The sequence below is a fragment of the Gigantopelta aegis genome, chromosome 2 (assembly GCF_016097555.1).
Source record: "Gigantopelta aegis isolate Gae_Host chromosome 2, Gae_host_genome, whole genome shotgun sequence".
Taxonomy (NCBI): Eukaryota; Metazoa; Mollusca; class Gastropoda; order Neomphalida; family Peltospiridae; genus Gigantopelta; species Gigantopelta aegis.
Window position 1 is genome coordinate 16,157,671 of NC_054700.1, and position 13,234 is coordinate 16,170,904.

The 13,234-nt window shown below is 42.3% G+C and overlaps 1 protein-coding gene across 2 annotated transcripts in view; it reads left to right on the forward strand.

Annotated features, from left to right (window-relative positions):
- Positions 1-7,387: 7,387 nt before the first annotated feature.
- The window catches only part of LOC121382088 (raf homolog serine/threonine-protein kinase-like), a 42,942-nt gene continuing 37,095 nt past the window's right edge, over positions 7,388-13,234 (forward strand). For both annotated transcript variants that reach the window (XR_005959115.1, XM_041511579.1), the window contains exons 1-2: positions 7,388-7,538; positions 13,117-13,234. The exon at positions 13,117-13,234 is cut by the window's right edge and continues 617 nt beyond it. Coding sequence is in view for 1 of the 2 variants with exons in the window: in XM_041511579.1 (XP_041367513.1) it covers positions 7,403-7,538; positions 13,117-13,234 (254 nt within the window). In the remaining variant the exon portion in view is untranslated. The remainder of the gene's footprint in view (positions 7,539-13,116) is intronic.

Here is a 13,234-nt window from a genome sequence, read left to right on the forward strand (position 1 = left end):
AAAGTAAAAGTGTTATGGAAATGAAAAACAAATGTGTGTGTGTGCAATTTAGAAAACAGTCGGCTCAGAAATGAATAAATTGCAGTAAATTCCATAGTATGAAAAAAAGCCGTTCTCTGTGGGAAAGACTATACTGTTTCAAACTTGATGGTGACCTCGTTTCTGATTAACCTACATCGAGGAAGGATTCCTTGGAGAAGGGTCCACCTACTTGAACGTGAAAGTGGCTGGAGAATCAAACGCGCAACAAGTGACTTGACACCAGTAATAACTGCATGGCCACTCCAGTGAGACGAGAGTGTCTAGGTAATGAAGACTTGACAGGACCAGTCACACCCCCCCCCCCCCCCCTCCTCCCCTAGGCTTCCCAAAGTCGTTCACTGAAGTGACCTCTTTTAATCTTCTGTCCCTTGATACCATCTTTGTAGACCGAGTTCCGTACGAACCATGAGTCTGTCTATCAATACGTGTCTTGGGGCGATGTGGCTATTTGCTCGACGTTTTGGGGAAACAAAAGACAGCTTTCGTCAAAAGGTTATGGTTAATGGAATTTACTTCTGAGGTGTTAGTGGTGGGAAATGGTGTGTGGAGTGTCTTATACTATCTTTTTTTTTAGGACCGATCCCCGCCAGTGGGCCATTGCTCGTTCCAACCAGTGCACAATTACTGACATATCAAAGGTCGTGCTATGTGCTAACCTGTCTGTGGGATGGTGCATATACAAGATTCCATGCTACTAATGAAAACAAAATGTAGGTGGTTTTCCCTCTAAGACTTTATGTCAACATACCGGCCTCGGTGGCGTCGTGGCAGGCCATCGGTCTACAGGCTGGTAGGTACTGGGTTCGGATCCCAGTCGAGGCATGGGATTTTTAATCCAGATACCGACTCCAAACCCTGAGTGAGTGCTCCGCAAGGCTCAATGGGTAGGTGTAAACCACTTGCACCGACCAGTGATCCATAACTGGTTCAACAAAGGCTATGGTTTGTGCTATCCTGCCTGTGGGAAGCGCAAATAAAAGATCCCTTGCTGCTAATCGGAAGAGTAGCCCATGTAGTGGCGACAGCGGGTTTCCTCTCAAAATCTGTGTGGTCCTTAACCATATGTCTGACGCCATATAACCGTAAATAAAATGTGTTGAGTGCGTCGTTAAATAAAACATTTCTTTCTTTCTTATGTCAACATTGCCAAATAGCCGACGATTAATGATTCAATGTCCTCTAGTGACCTTTTTAATTATAATAAAGTTTTCCACTGACCTCTGGTTAAGGACAACAGAGTTAACTTGATTTTGTTTAATAACACCACTATAGCATATCATCGGCTATTGGATATTAAACATTTGGTAGTAAGGGATATTTTATATGCACCATGCAATAGACATGATAATACATTCTACGGTCTTTGTAAGGACCACACAGATAATTAAATAGGAAACACGCTACCGCCACGCAATAGGCTACTCTTTCCGATTAGCAGCAAGGGATCTTTTATGTGCAGCGTCCCACAGACAGGATAGTATATATCACGATCTTTGTTACACCAGTGGAGCACTGGCTGGAACGAGAAATAGCCCAATGGGCCCACGGACGGGGATCGATCCTAGACCGACCAGGCATCAGGCGACCACTTTACCACTGGGGTAGGTAGCACGGACCAGGAAGGACCTATCGTCCTGAGGAGTGGTTGTGTACTTTTAGACAACACTTACAATTAAATGCTTCATTATAGTACCAATGACGTTGAATGGACGCGACCGGCCTCGGTGGCGTCGTGGTTGGGCCATCGGTCAACAGGCTGGTAGGTACTGGGTTCGGATCCCAGTCGAGGCATGGAATTTTTAATCCAGATACTGATTCCAAACCCTGAGTGAGTGCTCCGCAAGGCTCAATGGGTAGGTGTAAACCACTTGCACCGACCAGTGATCCATAACTGTTTCAACAAAGACCATGGTTTGTGCTATCCTGCCTGTGGGAAGTGCAAATAAAAGATCCCTTACTGCTAATCGGAAAGAGTAGCCCATGAAGTGGCGACAGCGGGTTTCCTCTCAGAATCTGTGTGGTCCTTAACCATATGTTTGACGCCATATAACCGTAAATAAAATGTGTTGAGTGCGTCGTTAAATAAAACATTTCTTTCTTTCTTTTTTTTGAATGGACTTTCTACTCTGCTTTCCGAAGAGATGTGTATTTTCTTTTTCATTTTTCTTTTTGTTTTTGTTTTGAATTCTTCTTCTTCATCATCATCATCATCATCATCATCATCATCATCATCATCATCGTCGTCTTCTTCTTCTTCTTCTTTCTTACTTTTTACAGCAACGGATATTTCGTTTAAAATTGTGATGCTATTGCAATAATCCCTTTGATCTTGGGTAGACTGTTCAATAAATGTTGGGATGCCATTGCAATAATCCCTTTGACTTTTAGTAGACTGTTCAATGAAATATGGGATGCTATTGCAATAATCCCTTTGACTTTTAGTAGACTGTTCAATGAAATATGGGATGCTAATGCAATAATCCCTTTGACCTTGGGTAGACTGTTCCACCTAACATCTGGAACACTGTGACTGCGCAACCCAGGCGTGCTTAAAGCCTTGTCGGATCAGAACACTTGTCGAACGGTTGACCGATATACTGAGTAGGAGCAGACTTCTGTGTTTTCGTTGGCTTCGTCATTATAACTGTAATAGCAGGAATCAGTCGTGTGGCAGACAGACCATTTACAGCGTAAACTTAATTAAATACCGCCGTCTGTTACGTCTGACACAGAGTTTGAGCAAATTATGCATATGAGCATTCTGGAATATAGGATAGTTCTCGATCAACTGTCATTTATCTGTAGACGTACGTACGACCTATATAACTTCAGAGCTTCTAGTTATGGTATTCCCACTCCCATGGCTAGTGATATTCAATGTTGGGCTAGTAAATAACTACTGTTGCCATGCCCGATGGCTAGAGAAAAAAGTTGTTAAATGCTGCATTTAAGTATATTTGGTAAATATGAATACCCCATCCTCCAATGTTAGTGTTTTTAATCTCTTTATGTAACATATCCGATTATTACTATTAGTAAAATTGTTTTAAGTAAAGTAGCGCTAGTAAATGTTTAATTGTAGCTAGTAAATGTTTAAAATCACTGATCCTATGGCTAGTGGATTTTTGTAAAACTTCTAGAAGCCCTGTATATAACATGCTAAATAAGCATTTGGTTTTCAATATATGTTTGGCAAATTGGCATTTGCCCTTGTATTGACGGGGTGAATTGAAATTCACTTGTGAGTGAACAACGCTCAAGACAAATGGCCTCAGATTACAGTTATCTTCCCATTTGTGTGTCCAAAATCCGGAAATTTGTCCGCGCAAGTAGTCTGCTGTTTGACTGTGATTATTTCATGGCAGACAGCTATGAAGTGGCAACTATTTGACTGAAGTGACAGGGGAGAGCATGTAGTTTGTAAATAGGTGTAACTTGTTGACATTGAAGACTTGTTTGTGGTAATTCCGGCCCATGCAAAAGTAGTGCTTTTTGTGTAAAATGGCTGTACTCCGGCCAGGTTTAGAGGGTGTGTTTGTTTAAACCAATATGCTGGGAGAAAGAGCTGGACAACAGGGGTTGTCCTTTTCAGGGTATGTGTCCCCCAGGCAGGCAAAGGTACATACAAAAATCCACGGGCCTGTTGATATTAATAAAAATGTTACAGCCACTAAGGCTATATAGAAACATATAGCGAAATTAATTGTGGTCTGAGGCCAAATGGTTTAAAATATAACTATATTCAAAACAGGGACGGGATTTAGCTTAGTGTGTTGAGCGCTCGCTTGAGGTGCTTGCTTCGCGGGATCGAACCCTATCGGCGGATCCATTCAACTGATTGTCTTTTTTCTTCTCGTTTCAATCTGTGCACCACAACTGGTCAAAGGGCGGGGCATGTGCTATCCTGTCTGTGAGAAAGTGCATATTATTGAAGATTCCTTGCTGTATTAGAAAAAATATAGCAGGTTTCTTCTCTAAGAATGTTTGACATCCTAATAGCCGATTATTAATAAATGAATGTGCGCTAGTGGTATCGTCAAACAAAAGAAACTTTATATGTATTCGAAATAAAGCTGTGTGTCCAGTGATGCAGATTTATACTTGGAAATAAAAACAGGCCCATTTTCGTAGCGAGGCAAGCTGGTCTTTGTTCGAATTAAACGAAAATACCCGAATCTGGATAACAACATTTATTCATATTAGCATTACCGATTTTGAGGGTAGAATGATGGAAATACACCGTAAAAAGGTCTCAGGTTAGCACATTTTCCCCCAAATATCTCTAGCATTTTTGTCCGAATTTGAGGTTTTTCTCTAGCACTAGGGGGCAGTTGCCCTCCCCCACCCCCCCTTACCTGCCCCTGTTCCATACGCTTATGCCTAGTCTAAACTAATTGAAAGGGTATACAAAATATGCAGGAAACAAAAAAAGAGGAAAAAAGAGAGAAAATCAGGTTGCAGTAAAAGGTTTTCTCCAGTTAAACAAAAATGCTTCCTTGTTAAAATTACGGGGGTGGGGGGGTTCGGTTTTTTTTTGCGGGGGTCGGTTTTTTTGTTGGAGGGAGAGAGAGAGAGAGAGAGAGAGAGAGAGAGAGAGAGAGAGAGAGAGAGAGAGAGAGAGAGAGTGTGCAACAGCAGTAGATAAGTATAAAGAAGTTGTGGGGATATTGGGAGAGTATTAGAGAATGACATTTTAATTAGTACTCTATTTCCAAGTGAACTTTCAAAGCATTATTTTTAATTAAAACATTCTTTCAAAAAGTGTTTTATAGGGTGTCCATTGCTTATGAAATGCTTCATAGTTGCAATTTTTGTAATAAATATTTTTCTATTTCAAAATTATTTTGTAGAATATTTTTCGCGGCATTGACATGTAAATTTCTTTTTTGTATTTTCATACTGTAAATATAATATTTTATGTTGATAGTCAGCCAATTTACAAAATCACCTTTTTCGTTGTTGATCATGCCTAACATAACTATGTCTCTGCTTAGAGTGATATTAATTCCAGTTTCATTTCTTATCCATTCTTCTATTGCTTTCCACAGAGAATGTACTAAACTACATTCAAATAGAAGGTGTTGTATGGTTTCAGGTGATTTGTTTCAAAAACTACAGGCATTGGAATCAATATAATTAATCATATTTAGAAATTTGTTAGTTATAAGAATTCGGTGTATGATTTTATACTGAAACCAAGATAATGTTGTGCTTTTGACAGATCTAAAGGGTGGAATGTAATATTTTTCCCAATCATATATATCATAGATATATCCTTCTTTAGAATATTTTATTTGTGATTTTGGAATGGTGGTTTGAGCGTTCAGTAAATCATATATATGTTTGCAACCTTTCTGATCTTTGAACAAAACCTTTAAGTTATATGGAAGAACAGGATTTTGTAATGGATTTTACGACGCACTTAACACATTTTATTTACGGTTATATGGCGTCAGACATATGGTTAAGGAACACACAGATATTGAGAGAGGAAACCTTCTGTCGCCACTTCATATGCTACACTTCAGGTTCCAACAGACATGATAGTACATAACACGGCTTTTTTTACACCATTGTGGAACACTGGTTGAAACGAGAAATAGCCCAGTGGGCTACTCTTTTCGATTCCTGCTGATCTGTCCATGTCATACAACTCATCTGTTGAATTGCATGGGTGAAATACTTGGGATTTTATGGGCAATCTACACTGTACATGCCAAGGTACATTTTGATGGATTATATACGTATTTCAATGGGTATTTCAAACGCTCGTCTGCAACCTTCGAGCGCGGAATCATTCTTCAAATTAAAAAACGACAGATCGATTGGCGGCACTGTTGTCACGACAGTTCAGCCAGTATTAAAAATTGAATAGAGACCTCTATATATAGGAAATCCCATGAGCCCATTTTCAAATTATGCCAGATGACATTTAACGAAGAGTAGTGTTACGAATGTTTGACCTTCTAACACTGACGGCAAGCGCTGGGTGGTGGCGGCTTGTTTGTGGTGTGCCCTCGTGCATCGCAAATTGATGGCTCGCTTGGTGAGGCAACCGTTTGACCTTCTAACACTGACGGCAAGCGCTGGGTGGTGGCGGTGGCTTGTTTGTGGTGTATCCTCGTGCATCGCAAATTGATGGCTCGCTTGGTGAGGCAACTGCACGCGATATTGTGACTGATGAGATTAAAATTGATGGTGTAGTAAATCTCGCCTTTTAAAGTGACAGACCCTAGTTTTTTTTAAACATTCAAGGCATACTTTTTACTATTAGAGACGTTTATGATCACTAAAAAATCAAACATTACTAATATTTTATTGTTTGGATAATCCATTTCCGTGCATCCGAAGTGTTTCAGGTCATCCTGGTTTCTCATACCACGAAAATGGGGCGGGACGTAGCCCAGTGGTAAAGCGTTCGCTTGATCCACGGTCGGTCTAGGATCGATCCCCGTCGGTGGATCCATTGGGCTATTTCTAGTTCCAGCCAGTGCTCCACAACTGGTGTAACAAAGGCCGTGGTATGTACTGTCCTGTCTGTGGCATGGTGCATATAAAAGATCCCTTGCTGCTAATCGAAAAGAATAGACCATGAAGTGGCGACAGCGGGTTTCCTTTCTCAATATCTGTGTGGTCCTTAACCGTAGGTCTGACGCCATATAATCGTAAACGAAATGTGTTGAGTGCGTCGTTAAATAAAACATTTCCTTCTTTCTTCTAATACCACAAAATGCACGTGCGTCTGAGAAATAACAGTTATAGAGTCGAGTTTTATCGTAGCAATGTCACATTCATTTTTCATTCTCTTGTAACGTTATCCAAATGTGTTACAGGTTTGTAACTTAACCAAACTTAGTGTCCATTTTTACGGGTTTAAACTAGGGTCTGCGCCTTTAAGAGGAGCGATCACCCCCCCCCCCCCCCCATCACTCCCACCTAAAGATAGTTCAGGGTGTACACCACTAAATCAAATTCCACAGACGACAATAGTAACATGTTTGGCTAAAACTGCTATACGAGGCGTATCAATCGACATTTACACCATGGATATAAATACTACTACCCCTCACCCTTAAAGTAAATCAGAACAAAATGGGATTAATGGGACAGTCCTGATTTTACAATGGCTGTGCTACAAACATTAGTATACGACTGCAAACGCATTCGATATACAGACACTGGTATGAAATAGCAGTCGCCAACAAAGCTCTGTTATCGCAAACATCTTACAATGGCTGCAAATTCAGGACAGTCCCTTCGTTTCAGACATAACGCGTAGCGACTCTGACTGCCCTAGTTCCGCACAAAAACAAAAAATGTCATGCTATTATAGTAGGACCCAGCACATGTTTGAAGCACAATGGTGGTTGATACACTGACACGTGTTCAAATTAAATTAAAGGAATTATACAAGTTATGTTATACTATTGTTATATTCTATTGTAGACAAGACAGAGGAAGGAGGGCAGACGATGCAATCTTCAGAAGAAGAACAGGTAACTCCATTCGACTAACCTACTATTTCTTCGAGAGCTTTAATGAAGTTATTGTTCGTGGGGGGGGGGGGGGGGGGGGTGTATTTTTGTGTTGTTTGTTGGGGGGGGGTGTTTGTTGGTTGGTTGGTTGGTTTTTGTTGGGGGTTTCGGGGTTGTTGTTGTTGTTGTTTGTTTTTTGGGGTGGTGGTGGTGGTGGAAACATATTGTATATTATGCAGGAAACAAAATAGATGAGATGTGAAAGTTTCAACTTTTTATCAAATATTACCAATGAGATGGCTAAAATAATAATAAAATACAGTTCTGTAGCTTTTAAACTTTCATGACGTTGTGCTTCTCAAGTTTTATTTATTTATTTATTTATTATTATTATTATTATTATTATTATTATTATCTTAATACTCGAAATGTATGCAAAAATACGGACGTACCGGTATGCGTTCTAACGGATTGCAAAATAAATTATCTTAGCACTAATGTGTGCACGTTTTCACTTTGAGGGTTACTTCATTCATTCATTCATTCATTTCAACTTATGTTCGTGCTTATATCCAATTAAGGTTCAAGCACGCTGTCCTTGTTGTTAGTGAGAAAGAAGAGGGTGTAGTGGTCTGACCAAGATAGTTGTTACCCTGTCCTTGTTGTTAGTGAGAAAGAAGAGGGTGTAGTGGTCTGACCAAGATAGTTGTTACCCTGTCCTTGTTGTCAGTGAGAAAGAAGAGGGTGTAGTGGTCTGACCAAGATAGTTGTTACCCTGTGTCCTTGTTGTCAGTGAGAAAGAAGAGGGTGTAGTGGTCTGACCAAGATAGTTGTTACCCTGTCCTTGTTGTCAGTGAGAAAGAAGAGGGTGTAGTGGTCTGACCAAGATAGTTGTTACCCTGTCCTTGTTGTCAGTGAGAAAGAAGAGGGTGTAGTGGTCTGACCAAGATAGTTGTTACCCTGTCTGACCAAGATAGATGTTACCCTGTCCTTGTTGTCAGTGAGAAAGAAGAGGGTGTAGTGGTCTGACCAAGATAGATGTTACCCTGTCCTTGTTACCCTGTCCAGTGAGAAAGAAGAGGGTGTAGTGGTCTGACCAAGATAGATGTTACCCTGTCCTTGTTGTCAGTGAGAAAGAAGAGGGTGTAGTGGTCTGACCAAGATAGTTGTTACCCTGTCCTTGTTGTCAGTGAGAAAGAAGAGGGTGTAGTGGTCTGACCAAGATAGTTGTTACCCTGTCCTTGTTGTCAGTGAGAAAGAAGAGGGTGTAGTGGTCTGACCAAGATAGTTGTTACCCTGTCCTTGTTGTCAGTGAGAAAGAAGAGGGTGTAGTGGTCTGACCAAGATAGTTGTTACCCTGTCCTTGTTGTCAGTGAGAAAGAAGAGGGTGTAGTGGTCTGACCAAGATAGATGTTACCCTGTCCTTGTTGTCAGTGAGAAAGAAGAGGGTGTAGTGGTCTGACCAAGATAGTTGTTACCCTGTCCTTGTTGTCAGTGAGAAAGAAGAGGGTGTAGTGGTCTGACCAAGATAGATGTTACCCTGTCCTTGTTGTCAGTGAGAAAGAAGAGGGTGTAGTGGTCTGACCAAGATAGATGTTACCCTGTCCTTGTTGTCAGTGAGAAAGAAGAGGGTGTAGTGGTCTGACCAAGATAGTTGTTACCCTGTCCTTGTTGTCAGTGAGAAAGAAGAGGGTGTAGTGGTCTGACCAAGATAGTTGTTACCCTGTCCTTGTTGTCAGTGAGAAAGAAGAGGGTGTAGTGGTCTGACCAAGATAGTTGTTACCCTGTCCTTGTTGTCAGTGAGAAAGAAGAGGGTGTAGTGGTCTGACCAAGATAGATGTTACCCTGTCCTTGTTGTCAGTGAGAAAGAAGAGGGTGTAGTGGTCTGACCAAGATAGATGTTACCCTGTCCTTGTTGTCAGTGAGAAAGAAGAGGGTGTAGTGGTCTGACCAAGATAGTTGTTACCCTGTCCTTGTTGTCAGTGAGAAAGAAGAGGGTGTAGTGGTCTGACCAAGATAGTTGTTACCCTGTCCTTGTTGTCAGTGAGAAAGAAGAGGGTGTAGTGGTCTGACCAAGATAGTTGTTACCCTGTCCTTGTTGTCAGTGAGAAAGAAGAGGGTGTAGTGGTCTGACCAAGATAGTTGTTACCCTGTCCTTGTTGTCAGTGAGAAAGAAGAGGGTGTAGTGGTCTGACCAAGATAGTTGTTACCCTGTCCTTGTTGTCAGTGAGAAAGAAGAGGGTGTAGTGGTCTGACCAAGATAGTTGTTACCCTGTCCTTGTTGTCAGTGAGAAAGAAGAGGGTGTAGTGGTCTGACCAAGATAGTTGTTACCCTGTCCTTGTTGTCAGTGAGAAAGAAGAGGGTGTAGTGGTCTGACCAAGATAGTTGTTACCCTGTCCTTGTTGTCAGTGAGAAAGAAGAGGGTGTAGTGGTCTGACCAAGATAGTTGTTACCCTGTCCTTGTTGTCAGTGAGAAAGAAGAGGGTGTAGTGGTCTGACCAAGATAGTTGTTACCCTGTCCTTGTTGTCAGTGAGAAAGAAGAGGGTGTAGTGGTCTGACCAAGATAGTTGTTACCCTGTCCTTGTTGTCAGTGAGAAAGAAGAGGGTGTAGTGGTCTGACCAAGATAGTTGTTACCCTGTCCTTGTTGTCAGTGAGAAAGAAGAGGGTGTAGTGGTCTGACCAAGATAGTTGTTACCCTGTCCTTGTTGTCAGTGAGAAAGAAGAGGGTGTAGTGGTCTGACCAAGATAGATGTTACCCTGTCCTTGTTGTCAGTGAGAAAGAAGAGGGTGTAGTGGTCTGACCAAGATAGTTGTTACCCTGTCCTTGTTGTCAGTGAGAAAGAAGAGGGTGTAGTGGTCTGACCAAGATAGATGTTACCCTGTCCTTGTTGTCAGTGAGAAAGAAGAGGGTGTAGTGGTCTGACCAAGATAGTTGTTACCCTGTCCTTGTTGTCAGTGAGAAAGAAGAGGGTGTAGTGGTCTGACCAAGATAGTTGTTACCCTGTCCTTGTTGTCAGTGAGAAAGAAGAGGGTGTAGTGGTCTGACCAAGATAGATGTTACCCTGTCCTTGTTGTCAGTAGAAAGAAGAGGGTGTAGTGGTCTGACCAAGATAGATGTTACCCTGTCCTTGTTGTCAGTGAGAAAGAAGAGGGTGTAGTGGTCTGACCAAGATAGTTGTTACCCTGTCCTTGTTGTCAGTGAGAAAGAAGAGGGTGTAGTGGTCTGACCAAGATAGATGTTACCCTGTCCTTGTTGTCAGTGAGAAAGAAGAGGGTGTAGTGGTCTGACCAAGATAGTTGTTAGTGAGAGAGAGAAGATGGTGCAGTGGCCTTACACCTACCCATCGAGTCGTTAAAACTCGCTCTGGATGAGAGCCGGTACCGGGCTGCGAACCCAGTATCTACCATCCTAAATGCAATGCCCTATGGCTTAACCACGACATCAACGCCGAGGCCCCGAGTTACTGAGTACTACCAACTACAAATGTAACAACATTTACATGACGAATTGGTATTACTAACAAGTCCCAGGCTGCAGTGTGTTGTGTTTGTGACAATGTGTGCGTGTCACCATCTGGTCGGTTCCTCTCCCGCTGGAATACTGTTTGCATGGACTGATTTGTCGCTCACAAGATGGATGATAATAGCTTCGTGCTGCATGACAACATGCTTCTTGCCGCTAATGAGCCACCTAGGAAATCATATGTCCTCACTTCGCTTTATTTACTGATGAGTTGCTGTACAACACGCTAGAAACCATACATTGATGTCACTTGGGGGCGGGGCGTAGCCCTGCGGTAAGGCGCTCGTTCGATGCGCGGTTGGTGTGGGATCGACCCCCGTCGGTGGGCCCATTGAGCTATTTTTCGTTCCAGCCAGTGCACCACGACTGGTATATCAAAGGCCGTGGTATGTAGTACCCTGTCTGTGGGATGGTGCATATAAAAGATCCCTTTCTGCTAATCGAAAAGAGTAGCCCATGAAGTGGCGACAGCGGGTTTCCTCTCTCAGTATCTATGTGGTTCTTAACCATATGTCTAACACCATATAACCGTACATAAAATGTGTTGAGTGCGTCGTTAAATAAAACATTTCTTTCTTTCGATATCACTTTTAAAAAATTATAATAATAAGACTGGGGGGGGGGGGTACTGGGTTCGCATACTGGTACCGGCGCTCACCAAGAGTGGGCTTTTACGGCTCAGTGAGAACGTTCACGGTCATTACACAATTTGACTTTCATTGAGCAATGACAATTGGAAACTAACTGAATCGAATGTCACAAAACACACACCGCGTCTGTGCTGGCGCGAACGACATAATATCTGGCAGCAGACGAAATAGAACATGTGCCATATGTTAACAGCGTCAGACTAACTAGACCCAGAACAAGCTAGCTTTGGTGTGTTTTGGGCCTTAGGCGCAGTAGGACATAGAGGATAATAAACAAGTTACCAGTTATTATCAAATTTATGTTCCGAGTGAAAATTATTCACGAGGGACATAAATTTGATAATAACTGGTACCGACTATTTATTTACGGTTCACTGATAATTTTCAAAACCCAAAGTTCTATATATTCTGTAAAAAAAAAATTAAAATCCTTAACGAATTACATTAAACTACCATTTTATTACAAGTTTAACACTGAAACCAGAAAGACGGAAACGCTTTGAACTACGTGACGTGCATTGTGTGTTCTTTGCCAAATCGTGATGACGTCATATTTAGTACCGACATTGTCACAAGGTGATTGGTTTGTCCAATAGTAGTGTACGTTAAACCAATGCATGATAATTTCTCAGTAACAAATTATGATTTTTATGGGTGCCTGCTGGGGTAATAAATAGCATTAATCGCTGTGGACTCCTCCCACATCATTACCAGTTTACCGCCACACCGATCGTGGTATGTGATGTCCTGTCTTTGGCAGTGTTCACTTGAAAGATTAGTAGCTCAATTTTAGTATAAATAGCCTTTGCGTGGGATGCATGGCTCTCTCTCTCTCTCTCTCTCTCTCTCTCTCTCTCTCTCTCTCTCTCTCTCTCTCTCTTACTCTCTCATGCTCTGTCTCTATCCCCCTGGGGCCGGACGAAGCACAGTGGTAAAGCGTTCTCTTGATGCGCGGTCGGTCTAGGGTCGATCCCCGTCGGTGGACCCATTGTGCTATTCTGGTTCCAGCCAGTGCTCCACAACTGGTGTAACAAAGGCAGTGGTATGTACTATCCTGTCCTTATTCTCTTGACCAGATGAAGTGTCGAAATAACTATATCAACTAGACATAATCTCCCCCCCCCCCCCCCCCCCCCCCCCCCCCCCCCCCCGCTGGAGCAAATGATCCGCTTTCAGAACTAAAACACAGGTTTATACATATGGAGTTTCTGGTAGTGCAAAAACAAAATAGAAAAAGGTCCACTTGGTTCATATTCGAACACACCCCCACCCCCCACCCCCCACCCCAGGTCCAGATCACGCTACGCCCTGGAGGAGTGATCGTGTGATAAGATTTGGAGCAGGATTTTACACGTCCTGTTTTATGTGCCAATAATTTCAAAACATCTTTGACTAATGCTGTGCTTTTATTTCGTTTATCAAGGCGAGCAACACTGGTCCAAGGTCCTTCAAGTCAACAGAGACTGCACCGTCCCGTTCAATCTTCTTGGGAAATCCTTGAAACACGGTAACGGTTGCGTCTGCTGCTCCCCGACCTTCAC